Consider the following 24085-nt stretch of genomic DNA (forward strand, 5'->3'; position numbering starts at 1 on the left):
AGGCCTCTCAGCTGCTCACTAAAACTGCTCCCTACTACTTAAAAATAAATATTTGATGTCAGAGTACATCCCTTTCCTTCTGAAAAGGGATGGCAATTACAGTTTGCATTTATGTAATGTATTCAGCATAAAAGACTAAAATGATACGACACTTTAGAGTTGCAGTTAGCTTAGCATAACCGCTGAGGTCAGCATTTTGTTTTGGTAGGAATTGAAGTATGACCTGTTGATAAGACTAACAAAGTCCTGATGTACCATTAGCTATTGATGTGTCACGAGATAAACAATCACTGACAAATTAACTTAACTTTGATAATAAGTGACTGTAGAAAGGCATTTGGGTTCAGGAGCAGTGTTCACTCTTTATTTTTACGCTGACCTCTGAGGTCTTTGCACACCAGTGGCTTCTAGAAATAGAAGCCATTTATTAGCATATCGATCAGAACGTGTGGTAATTCCCAGTATCTGTGCTTAGAGGGAATGTTGTTTGGGAGAAGACAGACATACCCTTGCAAATAAAAAGGATGTGGCAGTGTTGCAGAGCAACTATTTTGGCATGGTATTTAGAGAGGGAAAAGTGTAAAAGCATTTTAAAACTGCAACAAATTGTAAAGGCTAATTTAAAGGTTCTTTTAAAGGGCAGAGCATTTAGAAATATATAATATAATAAAGCAGAGACTGCTGGCTTCAGGGAGAGGAAATTATACCTAACACATTTCTTAGAGGAGGTAGAAGTAGAATAAATAAAGGGGACTAAGTTGTGATATATTTGGATTTCCATAAGGTACTTAAGTAGGTACTGCGCTAAAGGCTATTTAATAAGAGCCCTCTCATATTGGAGTATTATATTGGCATAGATAGTGGATTGGCTTATTAATAGAAAAGAGAGAGTTTGGATAAAGGAGGCATTTTCAGGATGTCGGGGCCATACATATATACAGATGTAGATGATGGATGTGAATGTACTTACAGCCAATTTTGTGGATGACACAAAGAAACAGTGGACATGTCATGAAGGTGATTGGTCTTATAAGGTGATATAGATAGATTGAGTGGGCAAAAAATTGGCAGATGAAATAGAATATGGGAAAATATGAGATTATGCATGTTGGCAGGAAGTCTGGACAAACTGAATATTAAATAGGGATAAACTGCAGAAAGCTGCTGCACAGGCAGATTTGGGAGTCCTTGTTTATGAATCGTAAAAAGCTAGCATCCAATTTCAGAGGATAACACGGAAGGCAAATGGAATGTTAGCCTTTATTTTAATAGGATTGGAGTATGAAAATGGGGAAGTTTTGCTAAATCTATGCAAAGCATTAGTCAGACCACACTTAGAATACTGTAAAGAGTTTTGGTCCCCTTATCTAAGAAAACGTAAGCTGGCATTGGCTGTAGTTCAGAGAAGATTCGTCAGGTTGATTCCAAGTAAGGAGGGATTTTCTTATTGGAAGAGATTGAGTCAATTGAGTTTGAACACATTGAGATTTAAAGAATGAGAGATGACCATGTTGATATATACAAGATTCTTAGGGCACTTGAAAGGTCAGGTGCTGAAGGTTTTTATTCCAATGTGTGAGAACTAAACCAGAGGGCTTGATTTCAGAATAAGGGGCCAACCATTTACACAACAGTAAGGAGAAATGTTTGCTCAGGGGGTAGTGATTCTGTGGAATTCTTTATTACAGAGAGTCTTTGAGCTGGATCAATAAATATATTCAAGGCTGAGATATATAGATATTTAATGATTGGGGGAATCAAGGATTGTGGGATTAAGGTAGGAAAATGGGGTTCTGGATAATCAAATCAGCTAAGCTCTTATGAGATGACAGAACAGACTCGATAGACTGAATGGCTTACTTCTGTTCCTATGTCTTTTAGTCTTACTTTGTTGTTTATGACTAAATTTTCAGCTACCTGATCTCCACTTTCTGAAGTTAGCTCCTTATACATAACTGGCTCACAACTTATAAAAGCATCACAAAGATCACTTTTTCATCTAGTCACCCCTATTAAAAATATCACTTTTTTAATAATTAAGGGATTCTAGCTTTCTGGCTGAACCAGCATTGACTTGCAGTAATATCTTCCATAATCACATGATGTTCTAAAATTAATTGTAGTGTAGTCACTATTAAAATATAAAAAATCCAGCAAAACAATTTGTGCACAGCAAGCTCCCAAAAATATCAATGTAAAAATGGCCAGTTTATTTTTAAATGATCTGATTGAAGGATAAATATTGGACTAAATATCTGGGATAACTTCCTCGCTTGTCTTTGAAGTGTACTGTGGGATCTTTTACATCCACTTCAAAGGAACTTCATTTAATGTCTTTTTGATGGGACAGCATCTCTGACAATGGAGTGTCAGTCTTGATCGTCTACTCAAGTGTAAGAGTGGGATTTGAATCCAAAAAATTCTGACCTATTACAAGAGTACTACTAACTGACCGCAAGTTATACTGTTTGATATTGCTTTTAAAAATCATCTGGGAACATTTAGTATAGTTGAAAAGCTGTACATTTTGAAAAAGCTTTTTGTCTTGCACTGATCATTTGAAAATTGAAAGGCTTTGACAAAATGTGTCTTTTTACAGCCATATTCAAGTTCTAAACTACCAGATGACTACCACTATTTGCTATGTTAAATAATGTGCCTTAATATTGTTGACGAAAGACAACTTTGGAGCCATATCTGGTTGCATACAAAGATATTGGGGAATTTCTGTCCTTATCACAATAGGCCCAGCCTGCTGGAGTCTGAAGTAGCTCTTATTTCGAACACAAAAAGCGAAAGCACCTTACATGTGATTGGTAATCAATCCAATTCAACAAGAAAGAAAGACTTTAAGTTTATATAGCATTGTTCCAAACACAGGACTTCACAAAGTGTAATTTTTTTAAAAAATTATGAAATCTGGATGTTGCTAGTAAGGCTAACATTTATTGCCCTTCTCTTATTTGCCATGAACTAAGTGATTTATTGATAGAAGTTTCATTGTCACCATAATTGAGACTAGTTTTCAATGCCAGATTTACAGCTGTCAAAGTAATTTTGAATTGCAGTACTTGTGTAATGATAGCCAAAAGGCCTGTTGAGGGCATTTCAAATTATTTTACTTCTATCCTCTGCAGGCCATTTTGGGCACCACTTACCCATTTCAGAATTACAAGATACTATTTTAACTTCACTTTCCTCTGTGTGTACTATGCTATTCGTGTATGCTTCCCGGAAATTTCAAACACCTCCCAGGTAGAGTTAGAATGGGGGTTGTTAATAGTCATAAAAGTAGATACAAATCTCAGTTGTGTGCACATACCTTTATTGAAAGAGTATACGGTATTATCACACAAACACAATAAAGTAAAGAAGAAGACTTTTTGGCCCATGTGACATATCTTTGAAAGAACAGTTCTGCTCCCCTACTCTTTCCCCATTGTCTTGCAACATGTTTTCTCTTCAATTATGTATCCAATTCTTTTTGAAAGTTATTTGTGAATCTGCTTTCAGCTCTCTTTCAAAAAATGCAATCCAGATCATGGGTTGTCATAATACTATGACTTTAAGAGGTGTATTTTGTTCTGGTATGTTCATGAAGAAATGTTGAGACAGAAGTACCGAGCAGTCTGCTCCAAGCCAATAAAGTTAACAGCTTGTGAGTCCTTGAGTTTTTCTTTTAATGCTGGAACAATAGAAGCAGCCTGAATGGGTAGGGTTAAGCTCTTACAGAACCAGGAATTTAAATTTTAGCTTTTAGCAGTTAGTGGAGTCTTGAAATTGGATGAGGAAGCCCTTGTTCCTATCTCTGTTGCAGCTAGAAGCTGGGGTTCCCTTCCAATTGCTTGAATTACATGTGAGACAATCTATTTCACTGAATTTGTCTTTGCCAAATGTATGTTTCTGGTTTGTTACTATATTGGAACAGTTAATATTAGTAGTAGTTCACATATAATTTTAAGTATTTCGGTAGAGTTACAGTTAAGCCAATTTTTAATTTTTTTTGTAATTAACTGTTGTTTTAAAATAAAGTTAAAATCACACAACACCAAGTTATAGACCAACAGGTTTATTTGAAAGTAGTAGCTTTCGGAGCACTGCTCCTTCATCAGGTAGCTAGTGGGGCAGGATCATAAGACACAATTTATAGCACAAAATCATAGTGTCATGCAACTGATACGATATATTGAACAAACCTAGATTGCTGTTAAGTCTTTCATCTTTTAGGATGGATTGCAGGTTTCGGTTCATTAATATGTAAATCCCAGAACTCCTTCAAGTCACATTCCTGAGATTACTGAAGATTTTATTAATAAAAGGGTAACATCTCAGCTCAGACATTGCATTAAAGGTTTGAGGTTAGAGTGTATGTATTCCAATGTTGAGTCAGACTGGTTCTATTTCCAAAGTAGGAATTCATAAAATGTTACATGGATTAACTGCTTGCAGGTTGTGTACTGTTTGAGCAAAATAGAATGTTTCTGCAAATCCAGTTCTGCAAATGAAAATTCACTCCATAGACTTATATGTGTCATGCATGTGAGGCAGAGAGAGAGAGAGAGTGAGAGTGTGTGTGCACGCGCGCTTGGTAGAGTGTGCGCATGAGTGTGATCAGTCTGACTCAAGGTTGGAATACTTACAAATTCTAACCTTACACCTTTAATGCATTGTCTGACCTGAGATGTCACCCTTTTTTATAAAACATTAAGTTATCTCAGGAATATGACTTGAAAGAAGTTCTGGGACTTACATTTTAATGAATTGAAACCTGCAACTCATCCTAAAAGATGAAAGACTTAACAGCAAACTAGGTTTGTTCAATATATTATATTAGTTGCATGACACTATGATCATCTGCTCTAAATTGTCTCACTAGCTATCTGACAAAGGAGCAGTGCTCCGAAGACTATTACTTCCAAATAAACGTGTTCGACTGTAACTTGGTGTTGGGGGGAATTTTAACTTTGTCCACCCCAGTCCAACTAGGAGAAAGTGAGGACTACAGATGCTGAGGATCAGATCTTAAAAATGTGTTGCTGGAAAAGCGCAGCAGGTCAGGCAGCATCAATGGAGAAGGAGAATCGACGTTTCGGGTGCTTATGCCCGAAACGTCGTTTCTCCTTCTCCACCCCAGTCCAACACTGGCACCTCCTCTTCATTTATAAATAAGTGTGTTTTTCTTAAAGTCGAGTAGTTTAACCAATTGAATTGCATCATGAATGCAGTGCCTTACACTGACCTCTAAAATAAGAAAAAAAAATAGAGTCTAGGATATCTTCTTAATACATTTTGAGGGGGTTTGGTCTGATCCATTACAGATTGCTATGTAAAATATTTTCTCCTCTTTTCTCTGCTGGTTCCTTTTTTCAGTTATCTTCAATTACAGGTTTGCTCTCTGGTTATCCACATTGCTGATACTGGAGACAGTTTCTCCTTCATATTTTTGAACATGCACTAAACCTCCTCATAACCTTTTAAGCTCCAAGAAGGTTTATTTTGTTCCTACTTCCATCATGTAATCTAAATGTATAAATACCTCCAATGAATATTTTGCTGGTTTCTCCTTTTTCTTACTAAAGAATACTTAAGAGATTATTTAGCAGTTATGTTTAACATCTGTTAATTTAATCTGTTTTTTCTTCAATATACCATGGAATATAAGTAGTATTGTTCACAGTTTTGAGCCTCATAGGCCTAGAAGAAACGTAAACTTGTTATATCTGAGTGGTCTCAATTGAGAAGTATCAAGTACCTTCCTAATTCTGCTACAAGCACAGATCAAATATAATGGATATGGGGCAGTAAATCCTGTACTATTTGCACAATGAGTCAACTATTCATTGTCCTGGAGTAGTGTTTTAATTATATTTACATGTCAAATGAGGGATCTATTTATTCTATTATAATGGACTAAACTAAAACCAGTGGAAAGAAATGGACATTTCCTTGTAAAGTGGTTTGTAAGTATTATTTCAGATACAATAGAATAGTTATACCTTAGGATTGATTGTTTTAAGAATTGATTTTGCCATGCATGTCATGTTCCTCACATTGATCTTGTTTTGTATTTTGTCACTGGTTCAATTATGTATGCATAACAACAAGCATATCTTGATACTTCAAATGTGTTTTCAAAGATGAAATGAATCATTAAACATTGCAGGAATAAGATGGAATGCAAAACTAAAGCTTTCTTTCCAAAACAACCAAGCATCCCCTGAATTTCCTCTCCTGCCCCTTCTATCGTCACGCTATAGGATCCCATTCCAGATCTTCCTTTCTTTAAATTTGGAAACCAATATATATGGTATTAGGTTGTGTCAAACAATTTGGTAGTGGAATTTTCAGTCCTAGGTAATTGACCAAATCACACTACACGGCCACCGCTGTATCCTTGGAGTTTGTTTCCATGGTTTCAGTTACCTGTGGCTTATGGTGGCCTGAGCATATTACGTGGAATATTCCAGAACCAGGGACCAAGGGGCTGCTGGAAAGGTAAATTTCCCATTTAAATGAATGGGTTTGCTAATATTCGTGGTTTCAGGCTTCTGCGGTAGGTCTTGGAATGTATCACCCGTGGTCAGGGGAAGACTACTGTATTCCAACTGCAGTGCTTGTTATTCTTTTGCAACATCTTTTACACCCCACTTTCAGGACTTAGCTTTTGACATTGGTGGTCCCACATTGTCCTGCAAAGTTTCCCTTAATACAGAATGTCCAACAAGTTGTCAATTTTTGTCTCAGCCATGGGCAAAAGTCTGCCTTTAAGCTTTAGTTAGAGACAAAAAAAAAGACTGCAGATGCCAAATCCAAAGTAGACAAGCAGGAGGCTGGAAGAACACAGCGAGCCAGGCAACATTTCGGGTGCAAGTCCTGAAGGTGGGTGACACTCTAAATGATGACTTCTCCATTTCCTGATGCTGTCTGGGTTGCTGTGTTCTTCCAGCCTCCTGCTTGTCTGCTTTTAAAGCTTTATACATCTAACATGTTTACAATTGCTTTCCTCCTGTATTTTTGCCCATGGCCAGTTCCTTGATTTCCACGCCTACTTACAAAACTTTTTTGTCTGGCATCTCCTTGTTATCAGCTGTTTAAGCCATCCAGGCAGATTACTGAAATATGAAAATAGTTTGCCAAGTTTGATGCATAAATTAACAATCAAAAATGATCCTGTCTGTCCCAAGCCTTTCCATCTTACTTGTGAGAAACATCTTGCAGAATTTATAGTTTCTTTGAAGAGATGTTTTGGCCTTGTGAAGCACTTTAGTAAAGTATGGTCCTTGATGAACAAGTTATGGATGTAGGTTTACTAGCTGAGCTGGAAGGTCCGGCTCAGCAAGCGAACCTACATCCAGAACCTCAACCTGAGCTACAAATCTTCTCAAAACTCATGAACAAGTTATTTTAAACTTGCATTCTTATACTTTGAATTAACCCCTTCAAGGATCTTATGCACTCTTACTAAAGTTGAGACTTTCTATTCAACTACCATGTAACTTTGCCCTGACCTAATATGATAATTCCCAGAATTCCCCTTTGCTCTGCGCCTGAACTAGTTCTCTTTATAAACTAAGACAGTGTCTAAGCTGAAATTAATCCATTTGATTCATCTCCTGTTCTTCATCTATTTCCACCAAATTGCTGGGTATGGTGAATTGTAGAGTACTAGTAGTACAGAGAAAGTTTATTCAACACATTGAGTCAATGCTAGCTCTCTAAAAGAACAATTTGGCTCGCTGCAGAGCACTCCAGATCCTAACCATAAATCTCCCTCATGTTACTTTTTTTTGCTATTCACTTTAATTTGTGTACCCTGATTCTCAATCCTGTTGCTGATTGGAATACATTCTTTTCATTTATTTTGTTTAAATAAGCCTTCATGATTCTGAGCATTTGTATTAAATCCTCTTTAAGGAGAACAGCTACTGGTTATCCAATCTATTCACGTAACTTAAGTAACTAATTCCTGAAATCATTCTTGTAAATCTTTGCTGCAATCACACTCTAACACCTTCATTTCTTCCCTATACATGTCTTTTGAAGTCAATCCAATATTTTATTAACACTTAACATAAATTCCTTGCTTTAGTACCCTGTAGGCCCTATTTTCATGGAGACATATTTCTTAAATGATAAGAGGCTGGGAAGTATAGATAGAACATAGAACATAGACCCACCCTTCTACACCCTCATCCAGGTCGTTTATAAAAATGGCGAACAGCAGTGGACCCAACACCGACCCTTGCGGTACACCACTAGTAACTGGACTCCGGATGAACATTTCCCATCAACCACCACCCTCTGTCTTCTTTCAGCAAACCAATTACTGATCCAAACTGCTACATCTCCCACAATCCCATTCCTCTGCATTTTGTACAATAGCCTACTGTGGGGAATGTGTCTTAGATAAGTATGTACCTGTCAGGCAGGGAGGAAGCTGTAGAGTGCAGGAGCCATGGTTTACGAAGGAAGTGGAATCTCTGGTCAAGAGGAAGAAGAAGGCTTATGTTAGGATGAGATGTGAAGGCTCATTTAGGGCGCTTGAGGGTTACAAGACAGCCAGGAAAGACCTAGAGAGAGAGTTCAGAAGAGCCAGGAGGAGACATGAGAAGTTGTTGGTGGATAAGATCAGGGTAAACCCTAAGGCTTTCTATAGGTATTTAAGGAATAAAAGAATGACGAGAGTAAGATTAGGGCCAATCAAGGATAGTAGTGGGAAGTTGTGTGTGGAGTCAGAGGAGATAGGGGAAGCACTAAATGAATATTTTTTGACAGTATTCACTCTAGAAAAAGACAATGTTGTCGATGAGAATACTGAGATACAGGCTATTAGAATAGGTGGGATTGAGGTTCACAAGGAAGAGGTATTAGAAATCCTGCAGAGTGTGAAAATAGATAAGTCCCCTGGGCCGGATGTTATTTATCCTAGGATCCTCTGGGAAGCCAGGGAGGAGATTGCCGAGCCTTTGGCATTGATCTTTAAATTGTCATTGTCTACAGGAATAGTGCCAGAAAACTGGAGGATAGCAAATGTGGTTCCCCTGTTCAAGAAGGGAAATAGAAAGGGACTCAGTGTCCTTACCAATAAGCTACTGTAGGCTGATATGCAGATACATGGAGCAATTAGGAAGGCTAATGGTAGGTCAGCCTTTATCACAAGTGTTTATGAGGAAATTTGAAATATTGCTTGTATTAAATAGAACCTTGTTGGTCTGTACATGGAGTACTGTGTTTAGTTTTGGTCTCATTATCACAGAAAGATATTATTGTTGGAAAGGGAGTACAAAAAGGTTCAGTAGATCTGTTCCTGTGATGGTTGGACTGGCCAATGATGAGTGTTTGGGAAAACTGGGCCGATGTTCTCCAAAGTTCTGAAGAGTGAGTTGATCTCTTGACACCTGCCAAATAATTAAAGGGATAAACAGGGTAGGTGTAGGTTCGATGTTCCTGTAGTTGGGGAGTTCAGAAACAGGTGACATATTTAAAGATAAAGAGCAAGTCCCAATCAAGATGAGAAATTTTTTGTTGAAGTGTTAAGAATGTTTGGAATTTTCTACACCAGGGAGCTATCAATGTTCAGTCATTAAGTATGTCGAGATTGACAGATTTCTAAATGCAATGATTTAAAGGGATATGGGGATATTGTAGGAAAAGGGCATTGAAGTGGATGATCAGCCATGATCATAATGTATAGCACTGCAGTATTGATATGCAGAATAGCCTACTCCTGTTCCTATGTACCCAAAAGGACTGCCTCAGGTCTGTGATTGCACTTGATTGTTTTTGTTGTAGAATCTCTAGCTCTCATCTTCCATAGCCCCTCACACCTTTATCCCATACCCACATTGCTCCATATCAACTCAAGCCCCTGCCTTTCCTTTATGGCCCCTCATATTGTACAGAGATTATAAAAAAATTGATACCTGTCCATCCTGTACAAATGAATTTTAAGCTATTGCCAAAATAAACTCTCAGAAAAATAACAATGTCTGCGCAAAGCTCAGATTCCCTCAAAAGGATGTGTTGCTTCTGATATTGATACATTAAAAATCTTGTTAATTGACACGCATATGGAGTTGTAGCAATAGCAGTTTTTAAAAATAGTGTGTATGGGTGTTTTTAAGTAGCTCCACACATGCTGCTGTTCCTAAGTATTCTGTCCTAATCCAAATCAGGATGAATTTTATTTTTAATGGCAAGAAAGAAAGTTCAAATTACTGTTTTGAATAACAGAAGATGGTACACTTTAAGATTAGGCTATTTCTGTGAAGTTAAGATACAAGGATGAATGTTTAATATATTTAAGAGTTTAGTATCTTGGGGCTCCTTCATCTTTTTCTCCTATTTATAACAAAATTATCATAAATTTTATTCTTGATAATTGTTTTTGGAGCTTCAGTGATGTATGGCCACGGTTATTATTAAGAGATTTGTTTTGATGCAGTTGAAAGAAATAGTAAATTCTCCAATGGTATTGACAGATCTTCAACTATGTCCCGTTTAACAGGCATATAAATTCAACTAACATTCCTAATGCTGAATAAGTTGTACAGAACAGGGAAATAAAACAAAACTTCTCTTGGAATTTAAATCACCAATCTATTTTTGGACACTAATGTTTATTTATTATATCATAATTACTTACATTACTAGGCTAGTGTATTTATTATAAAGACTGTGCCAGGGATCAAATATGTTTTGCTTTTCATTCCTTTTAGGACACCTACCATGGCTGGGGGCTTGTTTTCTATCGATAGAGATTATTTTGAAGAAATTGGAACATATGACGCAGGGATGGACATTTGGGGTGGAGAGAACCTGGAAATGTCTTTTCGGGTAAGTAGATTATCCTGCTACTTATGTTTTTGTCATAATGATATAAAAGAAAGTGAGGACTGCAGATGCTGGAGATCAGAGTTGAGAGTGTGGTGCTAGAAAAGTACAGCTGGTCAGGCAGCGTCCGAGGAGCAGGAGAATCGACGTTTCGGGCATAAGCTCAACTGTCATAACGATATGTTCAATTATCAAAACAAAACGTTTTCCTGGTTGGTTATGAATTAGGTTAGTGCAGATTTAGCACTTACTTTGAAGTGAAGTTGAAAGATTACAGTAAAAGCAAAACTTAATGGAACAGCACGATGACTCACTGGTCAGCACTGCTGCCTCACAGCACCAGGTTCGATTCCCCTCTCAGGTGACTGCCTGTGTGGAGTTTGCACATTCACCCTGTGTCTGCGTGTGTTTCATCCAGGTGCTCCGGCTTCCACCCACAGTTCAAAGATGTGCAGATTAGGTGGATTGGCCATGCACACCAGATGGCCTCCTTCTTTAGAGATCGCAATTTCCCTTCTCACATGGTTGACGATGCCCTCCAACACATCTCATCCACATCCCGCACCTCCGCCCTCAAACCCCACCCCTCCAACGGTAACAAGGACAGAACCTCCTGGGTCCTCACTTTCCACCCTACCAACCTTCGCATTAACCATATCATTCTCCGACATTTCCGCCATCTCCAAATGGACCCCACCACCAGAGATATATTTCCCTCCCCATCCCTTTCCGCTTTCCACAAAGACCGTTCCTTCTATGAGTACTTGGTCAGGTCCATGCCCCCCAACAAACCACCCTCCCGTCCTGGCACCCTCTCCTGCCACCGCAGGAATTGCAAAACCTGTGCCCACACCTCCTCCCTCACCTCCATCCAAGGCCCCAAAGGAGCCTTCCACATCCATCAAAGTTTCATGTACACAATCACCAATGTCATTTGCAGTCTCCTCTACATTGGGGAGACTGGACGCCTCCTAGCAGAGCGCTTCAGGGAACATCTCCGGGACACCTGCATCAATCAACCCCACCGCCCCGTGGCCCAACATTTCAACTCCCCCTCCCACTCTGCCGAGGACATGAAGGTCCTGGGCCTCCTCCACCACTGCTCCCTCACCACCAGACACCTGGAGGAAGAACGCCTTCTCTTCCGCCTCGGAACACTTCAACCCCAGGGCATCAATGTGGACTTCACCAGTTTCCTCATTTCCCCTCCCCCCACCTTACCTCAGTTCCAAACTTTCAGCTCAGCACTGTCCTCATGACCTGTCCTAGCTGCCAATATCCCTTCCCATCTATCCATTCCATCCTCCTGTCTGATCTATCACCTCCATCCCCATCCCCATTCACCTATTGTACTCCTTGCTACGTTCTTCCCAGCTCCCCCCCATTTTATCTTTCCACCCTGGAGGCTTCCTGCCTGTATTCCTGTTGAAGGGCTTTTGCCTGAAACATCGATTTTCCTGCTCCTTGGATGCTGCCTGACCTGCTGTGTTTTTCCAGCACCACTCTGATCTAAACTCTGGTTTCCAGCATCTGCAGTCCTCATATTTTTGCCCATTGTGTCCAGGGTTCTACAGACTATGTGGATTAGCCATGGGAAATTCAGGGTTACAGGGATAGGGTAGTGGGGATGGGTCTGGTTGGGATGCTCTTTTGGGTTCTGTGTAGATTTGATGGGCTGACTGGCCTGTTTCCATACTATAGGGATTCTGTGATACCAAATCAACAATGGTATATTCCTGGCGAAAATTCTAGTGATTTAATCCACCTCTAGCCCAGTATGATAAAGGCTGAAGCACGTCACACAGCTTTTCTCAAGAGTATATCGAATGGATTTCCCTCTATTACCAGTCATCAGTAGAAACTGAGGAAAATAATTCACTGTCGCAAAACTGTCAATTTTAAATTGCACCAAAATTATTCTTCCTAACATTGTGCAATTCCGTTTCACTCCTGATAGCAGTCTCCTTCCCCACATTTTACTGTGGACAAATGCCTGCCGTCTCTAGCACATTTTCCTTAAGTTGAGCACCACACCCTTGTCACCAGTATGAAAGTGATGGAATGTGCACCAACAGATGTATTGGAGACATTTGTTGAAACTGAAATTTGTGTGTACCTTATTTTGAGAGACAATGAAAAGGCAACGAAGCAGAAGTGGGTAATTGTACATGACATGGTATAATTTTCCTGTCAGTATAATTTCCAACAAACTTGCATATAAGTATTGGCTTTAACATAATCAATATCTCAAAGTCCTTCATAGGAGAGACATTGAAAGCTCATAAATGTGACAGAAAAGAAGTTGTGATTTGTTTTACTTTGGTAAATACAATTTCTGTTGAAAGTATATGCATAAATTTAGAATTGTTTATGCATAATTAATGGAGGATTATGTAGTATGAATGAGAGCAGTGGGTTGAAGTAGATTAACAGAGTAGGTAATATAATGGCAAATGAAATTAAGTATGTGAAAGTGGGTACCATCTAATTTTGATAGGTAAGATGAATGAAAGTATTTTCCACATGGTGAAAAATGAACAGGAACAAAGAAATTTGAAGCCAAGTACATAAAATATTAAAAGCTTGTAGTAAATTTTTAAAAATTAAAAAGATGGCTTGAACTTTTCTAAAAATCAGCACTCCATTCCCGGCACCTTCCCTTCCAACCGCAAGAAGTGTAAAACCTGTGACCACACCAACCCCCTCATCTGCATCCAAGGCCCCAAAGGATCCTTCTACATCCAGCACAGATTTTCCTGCACATCCAAATATCTCATCGACTATGTGCGTTGCTGTCAATGTGGTTACCTCTACATTGGTGAAACAGGATGCCAACTTGCAGAATGTTTAAGAGAACATCTCCGGGACACACGCACCAATCAATCCCACCATCCTGTGGCCAAACACTTCAACTCACCCTCCCACTCCACCAAGGACATATAAATCCTGAGCTTCCTCCACCTCCAAATTCTAGTCACCTAATGCCTGGAGGAAGAACACCTCATCTTCTGCCTTTGGGCCCTCCAACCATGAAGAATCAATATAGATTTCACCAGTTTCCTGATCTCCCCTTCCCCCACCTTATCCCAGATCCAAACCTCCAATTCGATACCAACTTCTTGAACTGTCCTACCTGTCCATTTTCTTTCTCACCTATCAGCTCCACCCTCCTCTCCGACCTATCACCATCATGCCCCACCTTCATCTATTTATCACATTCCCAGTTACCTTCCCCCCGGCTCCACCTCTCTCCCATTTATCTCCGTTTACACTCCCTAAGCATGCTGCAAGTGGATCAGAGAAGTGTCACGTGGATCATGAAAAGTTAGTAATTATTAGATGCCAACGTCTGTGAATGAAGGGAACATGCATCTGATTCGCATGGATTGTTCCCTGAGATGTCATTGCATGGTTACCAACATGGAGATTCTTTGCAGTCAGTAGTGAGCTGAAGTTGACAGTTATCTGCTCTGACTTCCATGTCAAGTATTCTTTCTAATTTCTTCCTGGTGAGTGGTCATACAGGAAGCTGCATATTTGTCAGGCAAGATGTGCAGTTAAGAGTTTGTAAAAAAACAATAATCTCCCTTCTAGCAAAAATCTCACTTTGTCTCCCAGAATATAATTAAAAATGCACTGCACTGTTTCTGGCATCGAGATAGGTCTTGCCAGACTTCTTGTGTAATGTTGCACAAATCTTACCATGACCTGTGTTACTCAGGCTCTTCTAAGATTGCACCTGATATTTCAAAGGCTGTTTGATGGGAATATTTCATATTTCATCCCCTTATTGGATTAGAATAATAATAACTATTTTTGATTAGAATAAACATCTCATCACTGTGCAGTTTGGATATTCACCCAAAATCATTTCCATCTTTAAATTCTATGCATACTATGGTGTGATAAGGATCCAATAGAAGTCCTCTTAACTGACTTTTTTTCCCTGGCTTTCTGCCCAGGTCAAATTCCTCATTTCAAGAAACAATTTCAGAATTATTGAAGCAAAATACACAATTTATGAGGAAAAAGGGATGTTGAATGTTAGTACAATATAAATTAAATTATGCTTTAACTATTATTTTAATACACTGGCCCATGACCCAAAATGCCTTGTTACTGTTGATAAAGTGATATGCATTGTCTATAAGCATTGAAGTCCTTGATGAATTTTATGAATTTGTTTCTGCAATTTTTGAAAAGAATTCATTGAAGAGAGTCACATTTGAGAAGTGTAAGTTGTTTATTATTATTCATTGTGTCAAATATAATGTAAGATGAGTTCCATACACCACAGTGAAGGAGGGTACTATTGACTTTGATGAGATGGTGGAATATTGTCATCAGATGATTTTGGTAAATGGATACCAATACCAATGGATAATATTCTTTATGTTTTCCCAGATATGGCAGTGTGGTGGTTCTTTGGAAATTATTACTTGTTCGCATGTTGGTCATGTGTTCCGCAAGGCAACTCCATACACTTTCCCTGGTGGTACCGGACATATTATTAACAAGAACAATAGACGCCTAGCAGAAGTGTGGATGGATGACTTCAAAGACTTCTTCTACATTATATCACCAGGTACACTTACCATTGCGGAATTAATTTATTTTCAACTGACCTTCATTTAAATGTATTATGATGTGGTATGATAATCATCTTTTCGTGATACATTTCAAGAGATGTAAATCTCTTTCCAATATGTTGTATTTATGAGTTTGCATGTTTTTGGTTGCTGTCATGTTATTTGTCATAAATAATTTGAAATTTATTGGTAAAGCCTGCTGGTATATAATTTTTAATATGATACTTTGGCTTTTATGAAGGTAGATCTTTAGTCAAGTACTGTTTTCTAGCTTTCATGTCTCCCTTGTACCATAACACATGATTTTGCTTCATGATGATCTCCTCAATGTAAATGTGTTTAGTCTTATCGTCTAAGTAATAAAAACAAATGTCTTGGGAGAAGCTTGGATATTATTCTTATACAACTTAGTTTGCTGTTTTACTAGCTAGAACATAACATTCTCTCACTATTTAATAAATCCATTTTATGAGAATATGTTACTGGAGTAGTAATCTAGATAATGTTAGGAAGTTAAATACGTGTACTGTACCTTTAAGACAGAGTGAATGATGTTCTGAACTGAGAGCTGACAAGCATCTGTGATGACTAGCTAGCAGTCTTAGTATACTTGAAAATTAAAAATATGTAACATGTGGTTGTGAAATAATTGGCTGCTGTTTTGACAACAATTTGAATTTAACCAATCAGTTTAAATTATGCCCCAGGATACTAAAACCCAGTTGAGTTTGAATTTATTGTTTCTTGCCAATATCGAACCAATGAGATGATCCGCTGTTGGAGATATAAAAAACAGGCATTTTGAAAGTCAGTCAGAGTAACTGCCATTGACAGAGTAACTACGATCAAGAAAGACTACCATTCAAGAAAACATTCTATCAAAGGTACTTTGTTTCATTTGAAAAATATTCACAGTAAAAGAAAGAAGATGATCCAGGGAGATTTTCAGCAGGAAGAAGACAGACACCGATAATGACAGCTATTGCATCATTTGATGTAATTTAATTAAGTGTTTTTTTTATTGAAACAGTACATTGTTATAGATTTGGAAGCAATTAAGAGACAGGAGGCTATGAGTGGTGAATAGTTGGTGTTTAATATTCAGTTTTAGAGTTAAGGAATAAATTGATATTATTTTCTTTAAATAGTGGAATTTGGGAGTTCTTTGTCACTCATTTTAACAGATGACGAGGCGAGGTGAGCTTTTCTTGATGTTTGGTTTAATTAGCAGAAGGGTTCACTGCCATGTTGTAACAATAATGGGCTGAATCTTGTACTTTTTTGATCAAGTCCCAATTATGTTGAGTTTTTTTGAAGTAATTCCGATTTGGGACCTAGCATATTTTTTTGGAATATCTTACCAAAGGTGCCATGTTCACTATCTACTCTGCTGCTGAGCCTGAAAGTGGATGGATGATAGAAATAGGTCCCTTGATGTCAGGATATCATTCTGGGAACAATGCTTGGTTATGATGGGGCCAGAAACGGATATCCTAATGATAGGGTAGATAGTGAACATGGCAACTTTGGTAAGATATTCTCAGAAAACATGGTTAGCCTCTCAACAGACATTCTTCCAAAAAGCTCAACATAATTCCAAATAAACCAAGGTGCCATGCTGGCTGAGTGACAACTGCATGTCACATAAAAGGTGAGCCTGCTGTTCTCCGAGGCTTTTAATCGCTGAACCATATCAGCCATTCAGCTTCTCATCGAGAACATCCATAGCAAATGGGTAGTGAAATGATTGCAAATTAAATGTAGCTCAGGTTTCAAATAGCTGCTTAATGTGTTTGTTCCTTTAATGGCCTAGCATCTAGCACAGTTAGATTTTGAAGTTAGGAGCTAAACTGAAAGAAATAGAACTGGACTGCAGGTAAAACAAAATGGGAGAATTCTCAGTGTAGCCAGCCAGTTCAAGAGGAATCAGGACAAAAGAATTTCGATCAACCTGCAAAACCAAGAATCTTGGGATTGAGTGCTCAGCTGCCAACATCAGTGCTACTGGTGCCATTTAATAATTGCCTCAACATTTTTATGTCAGCTCTTCATGTACAATTCAGAGACTGATCGAAATGTCTTTTCTTTTTACATTTACCTTTAGGACCCTCTTCTCATTTCTACTCTCTATGTATGTGTTGTGTTACTATTTCTTCTCATTTGAAGAGCTTAGCATTAAATTGTAGAGCATGTGAGCTCTGGCACAAAGATTTTGAAATGCTGATCTTAGATCTAGAAGGTATTTCATAACTTGCAACTAAATACCAAACTTAAATGCTAATTATTATAATTTTATAAAGAACATGAGAATAGGAGCTGGAGTTGACCAATTAGCCCTTCCATCTTTCAAAATTTCAAGTCGATTAAAAGCATGTTAGATGATTCTTTGAGTATAAGCAACATGTAGCAATACGTTGCAGACCATAGCAGGAGAATGGCATAAAGTCATAACAAACATTCAGAGAGACAGTGCATGCAGAATGGGCCAAATGGCCTCCTTCTGCACCAGAACAGTTCTTTGATTCTGAGAGCCTGCTCTATCATTCAATGAGATCATTGCTAATCTTTAATTTAATTTTCCCCACATAAATCCCATATTCGTTAATGATTTTAACATGTAGAAATCTCAATCTCAGACTTGAGCATACTTAATGACTAGGCGTCCACAGTCCTTTAATCAAAGAGCATAGAATCCCTACAGTGTGGAAACAGGCCATTTGGGCCAACAGGTCCACACTGACCCTCCGAAGTGTAACCCACCCAGACCCATTCCTTACTCTATTATCCTATATTTATCCCCAACTAATGCACCTAACCTACACATCCCTGAATACTATGGGCAATTTAGCATGACCAGTTCACCTAACCTGCACATCTTTGGATTATGGGAGGGAACCTGAGCACCGGAGGAAATCCACACAGATGTGGGGAGAACATGTAAACTCCACACAGTCGCCTGAAGCGGGAATTGAACCCAGGCAGAGAATTCCAAAGATTTAGCATTGTTTGAGAAAAGAAACTCCTCCTTATCTCAGTCCTAAATAGCCTACCCCTTATTCTGACACTGTGTCCCATGGTTATATATTGTATATTCTGATGGAAACATCACTGCAGCATCTACTCTATCAGTCCCTGTACAAATCTTAAATGTTTGCATACCTCTCATTCTTCTAAACCAGAGGATATAGCCCAGCATCTTTAGTATTTCTTCATAGGGCAATCACTTTATTTCAGGAATTAGTTTGCATTAGTTTGAACCTTTGCCTCTGTGGCATGTATATCATTCCATGTGCAAGGATATTGAAACTGCAAAAGGTTTTACCTCACCAAAGCTTTCTGGAATAGTAGTAAGAAATTTGTGTTCCATATTTAAATCCTGTTATAATCATTGCCAAGAAACTATTTGCCTTGTTAATTGCTTGTTGTATCTGTAGGTTAACTTTCAGTGACTCATGAACACTTCCCAGCCTTTCATCATTGAAGAAGCACTGTACATTTGTTATTCCAACCAAAACAGATGACTTTGCATTTCTACACATTGATTTCCACTTGTAAAATCTTTGCAGATTTGCTTAGCTTCTCCAAATCCCTTTGAAATGTCTTTACCTCCTCCTCACAACATTTATCCAACCAATTTAGTTCCCAAATCCAATTCAGTGAATTAGGTTGTGAACCAATAGGGCTCAAGTGCTGATTTTTGTTACACCCCATTGGTCGCATGTGGCCAACCCATAAATGACATTTGCCTACTGTCAATCAAGCTTCAATCCAATCTTATGTGTTCTCCAGCTTATGTGCTTTACTTTTTTTCCCACTAACTTGCTATGTGGCACTTTTAGAAAGCCTTTTGAAAATTTAAATACAACATATCCTTTGGGTCCCCCTTTATCAATTCTGCTAATTAAATCTTCCAACACAAAATCCTTTGTCAGACATCCATGTTGAAGCTGTCCAGTCAGGTTTCTTTCCTAAATATCCAGGAATCCCAACCTTTATAATAGTTTCCAGTATTGTCCATACAAATGGTGTCAAGCTAGCAGGAGTTTCCACTGTTCTCTCTCCCTCTTTTCTTAAACAGTGGGATTACATTTTCAATCTTCCAATCTTCAGGCTTCATTGCAGAATTATTTGAATTTTGAAAGATAATCATCAATGGTACACTAGCGCTGTGGCCATTATGGTATTGTCGTTATACTTTCCTAAAGCTCCATTTTAGGTGGACCTTTATCATTTCACCATACAAGATCCAAATTAGCCCATTCCCTAGTTGGTTCCTCAAAATAATTAATTAGAGAATCATCTTGAATATGTTCCAAGAACTTTTCCTCCACAAAATTGTACTAAATAGGTTTTACCTAACTGTGTGCAGATTGAAATGCTCTATAATTATTGTATACCCTTATAACATTTTCCTCTGATTTGTACTGAGATTTACTCTGTTATAGATTTCTGTGAACAGCATTGTAGTTCTACAAAGAGTGAACTTTAGTGCATTGATGTGAGTGAGGATGGAGGAGTTCACTTTTGATCTCGTTCCATTACAACATTAAAGTCACAGTACAAAATAAAAATTACTTTGCCCTATTACCAAGATGGCTAATTAAATATTTTATCAGGCTTTAAATTAAAAAGAAAATGTATTAGATTTCTTTAATAAATGTGATTACTTGTTTATTGTCAAATGTAATTTATGCAAATAAGCTGCAATCATTGCTCAACATACATAATTAATATTATTCAAGAAAAGTGGTTTATTCCTCAAAAAAACTCAAAGCTCTCTGTCTGTCTCTCTGTCTCTCTATCTCTCTCTCTCTCACACAGACACACGATACATGGTCACACACACACAATAAAAGATTTCCCTTTGGAGATGTGTATTTTTAAAAACACACTTTCTGGCCATTAGGTTCATTCTTGAAGGCAAAAAGGATAAAGCGTAGAAAGTTCCAAAGTCTGTTGCTGTGATGTTCTGGCATGTGAGTTCAAGTCATTAATTGATCATGCATTGGCTCTGGAGTTTGCCATACACAGTTTGCTCAGAGAATACAATTTTGAGACGTTCTTGCAACCACCTTTCCAGAAGAACAGAGAGATTCCATCCCGAATTCAATGAGAGTATAATTTTCAGTGATAAAAGAGATCAGCTGGGCACCCTTTCCTCATAGAATGAAGTGAGAAAGAGTGATTTGATATCCTTCCAAAGATCCTTAATGTTTAAAGACTGTAATAAATAGGAACAAGAGTAGGGCAGTCAGCCCCTCAAGCTGGGACTTCCAGTCACTTTTTCACATTCTGTTCTGTTGTTGCACAAAAAGGATAGTGGAAGTGTGAAAATGCTGCAAACTTTGGTTCAATTGAAATTTTCAAAACTGAGATCATCAGATTTTTATTAAGTGACTGATATGAAGGGATATATTTCAAAGGTGAATTGAGGTACAGATTGGCATGATCTAATTGGATGACAGTTGTGGCTTGAGGGCTTAATGTTTTGATTTATGAGGGTTTGTGTGTGAATGAAAACGGCATCTCAATTTTGAAGCAGGTAATGCTCCATTTGCAGGCGCAAATGAAACTGTAGTGAAATGAAACTCAGCCTTTATAGTTCTATTAATTCAGGAACTTCTTACCTGCCATGCATAAGGTTTAATTTGTTCTACTCTCCACAGTCCTCCGATTAGTTACAAAACTATGAAATATCTTTTTCTTTTCTCTTATTTCCCATGGTGCCTTTAGAATTCTTGCTGAGACAGTCATTGCTGTAGCTTTACACTCAAGAGGGTTTTCCCACTATTGATTCTTCAATGGACGTTGAAGTTTTTCCATTCTAATACATTAACTGCTTAATATTCTTTATTGCCTTTATGTTTATTGTGATTCTAGGGATTCAGCGATAACTGTTGTCAACTTGCATATTGTAATACAACAAAAGCAGAATCATTTCTCTAACATGCAGAATTTAGTGAGAAGTAGTTGAGCAACAACTCAGACTTATATGACTTTAATGTAATACAATGTTACAAAGCTCATCCCAGAAGCATTATAAAACAAAATATGATACTAAGCCACATACATCTTTGACCTAATTTTTAATTGTATGTTTAGATGAATATTTTAAAGGACAAAAGCAGGAGAGAGAGAGAGATGTGAGCAGAGAGATTACAGAGCTCATGGCATGGCCACCAATGTTGGAGCAGGTAGAATAAGTAATTCTCAAGGGGCAGATTTAGAGGTGCAGAGATGTTTTGAAAGTTTGCAGTGCAAAACCAGAGCTAGCAAGTGGCTAAACACCAATGCTTCAGACATGTCCTTCTTACTTCTCAAGGATTTCTCTGCACTGGGGTGAACAGAGTCCTCAACCATGTCTGATCTCTTTGTTGCACTTTTGCCCTCATCTCAACCACTCCCTCCATGAACCATGGTAGGGTTCCCCTTGCCCTCATTTTTCAGCCACTAGCCTCCATATTCAAAAGATCATCCTTTGCCATTTCTATAATTTTCAACATGATGTCACCACCAAATGCATCTTCCTCTTCTCTCCCCAATTAGCATTCTGAAGGAACATTCCTACATTCACGCACTGTTCACTCAACTATCACCCGAAATATTTCATTTTCCTCCATGCAATCAATAAGACTTGCCCCTTTTACCTCCTCATTATCGAAGGCCCAAATACTCCTCCTAGCTGAAGCATTGATTTACTTGTAATTTTTTTCAATCTAGTCTCTTGTATTTTTTGCTCCTAATGTGGAGTCCTCTACATCCTCTACTGCTCTACGTACCAAATGTAGACTTTAATTATCCTTGATTGACACTTTTATAATGTTGTAAGATGAACAGTCTTTTTCAAAGTATATTTTCAAATCCAATTTGCTTATTTTGGTGGTTGACTTGGCAAACTTGGGCAATTGTTCACTGTTTCAATACATAATGGATACTGGGATGTTGGTCTTGGAAGGAAAATAAAGAGGGCTTTGTAGGGATATGGAATATTGGAGGACCCTTGGGGCTGTGGGGGAATATGGAGCAGGACATGAAGATTATGAGAGAACATGCATGGTTCACTGGTGGTGTCAATCTTTCTGAGTACCTAGTGGAGCACCTCTGTTTAGTCTACAACCATAACCCCAACCTTTCAGTCACTTGCCATTTTAATATTATCATTTTCCTCTTGTTTCAGTCCTTGGTTTATTGTACTGTTCCAGTGAAAAGCAATGCAAGATGGAGGAACAAGTCTTTATTGACATTGACATATTTTGCAGCCTTCTATACTCAACAGTGAAAGCAACAGCTTCAGCCAATGTAGTCTGCCTTTGCTTTGATTCAACACTGGTCTTGGAAGGAACATAGAGAGGGCTTTGAAGGAATATCGCATGTTGGGGGGGCTTTGGGTTAATGGAGGATTGGAGTAGGGCATTAAGATTATGAGGGAGCATGCATGGGTCATGGTGGTAGTGGCAGCATGAGGGAGGTGAGGGACTGGTGCCTAATACCCTTATAAAGGATTAGATCAATGTTGCAGAGAGCCATTACTATCTCAGAGTGACATAAGGAACGTATGTTTTAAAAATTAATGTAGACTGGTTTAGTTTGGTTTCATGTGGCCTAATTTTATAATCCCAGTTTAACCCCTTCAAAATTATGTGAAGACTTTCACATTTGGCAGTGATATATTTATCAGGCAAGACTAGAGCACTGAGTTAGGTAAATAATATGAATGTTTAATGAATATAAGCAAATTGATAGGTCTCTCAGTCAGTATGTTCACTATACATTTAAGAGATATGGTATGTTAGTATAACTTTAAGAAACATTTTCATGACATCATCACTGAGAAACTACCATGAATATTCTGATATTGAAGAGTCCAATAGATTCAAGAGATGGTCTTGTAACCAAAGATGGCGGAAGAGTAACAGCGCTGAGTTGGATCTGCTGAGGCCATTCGCTTCTATCTGCTTTTTTTTAAACTTCTGGCTTTTTTTTCTCATTTATCTTTAAAGTCTCATGCTTTGGTGAGGCATCAGTGACAGAGCCTGCCCAAGCATGTTCCGAGACCTGGCACTCAGAGGCTGCGAGAGGGCCCTGCAATGTTCTGGGACCTGGTGATTGGAGGCTGCAAATGGACACAGTAAGAGCATATAACAGGAACCCAGCTGAGACACCGGTAATTCGCAGCCTCTGATTAACGGGTACTGGAACATTTCAGGGCCTGCTCACAACCCCCAATCGCCAGGTCCGAGAACACTGCAAGGCTTGCTCACAGTAGCTATACAATCTGGGGCAGTAATGGCAGCCCGAGGAAATTGGAGGCAGTAATGGCAACACGCACTCAGTTCCTCCTGAGACTCCATGGAGATAAAACTTAATTAAAACTTTACTATCTGGACGTTTTTCATTTTATTTGGCTTTGATACTCTTATTTCTGATGGTTTTTTTCCAGGTTTGTAATCAAGTGTGTATTTAAGAATGCATCGGAGATTGGCGACTTCGTACACATTAACTCTACTCCTGTATTCCTATTCTTGAGTACATGTGACAATAAATTCTAATTCTAATTCCAGATCTTTATTACTGTTGAGCATCATGCCCAAATATTACATTCACATGTGCATAAGTATTTGTGCTACATTAGCTGTTCGATTACAGTTGAATGCCGTGGAGAA

The 24085-nt window shown here is 38.3% G+C and overlaps 1 protein-coding gene across 6 annotated transcripts in view; it reads left to right on the forward strand.

Annotated features, from left to right (window-relative positions):
• The window catches only part of galnt13 (UDP-N-acetyl-alpha-D-galactosamine:polypeptide N-acetylgalactosaminyltransferase 13), a 417261-nt gene that overhangs the window by 264683 nt on the left and 128493 nt on the right, over window positions 1–24085 (forward strand). For all 6 annotated transcript variants that reach the window (XM_043693777.1, XM_043693775.1, XM_043693779.1 and 3 more), the window contains 2 exons: window positions 10719–10836; window positions 15238–15418. In XM_043693777.1, coding sequence (XP_043549712.1) covers window positions 10719–10836; window positions 15238–15418 — 299 coding nt within the window. The remainder of the gene's footprint in view (window positions 1–10718; window positions 10837–15237; window positions 15419–24085) is intronic.

The sequence above is a fragment of the Chiloscyllium plagiosum genome, chromosome 7, assembly GCF_004010195.1.
Source record: "Chiloscyllium plagiosum isolate BGI_BamShark_2017 chromosome 7, ASM401019v2, whole genome shotgun sequence".
NCBI classification, from domain to species: Eukaryota; Metazoa; Chordata; class Chondrichthyes; order Orectolobiformes; family Hemiscylliidae; genus Chiloscyllium; species Chiloscyllium plagiosum.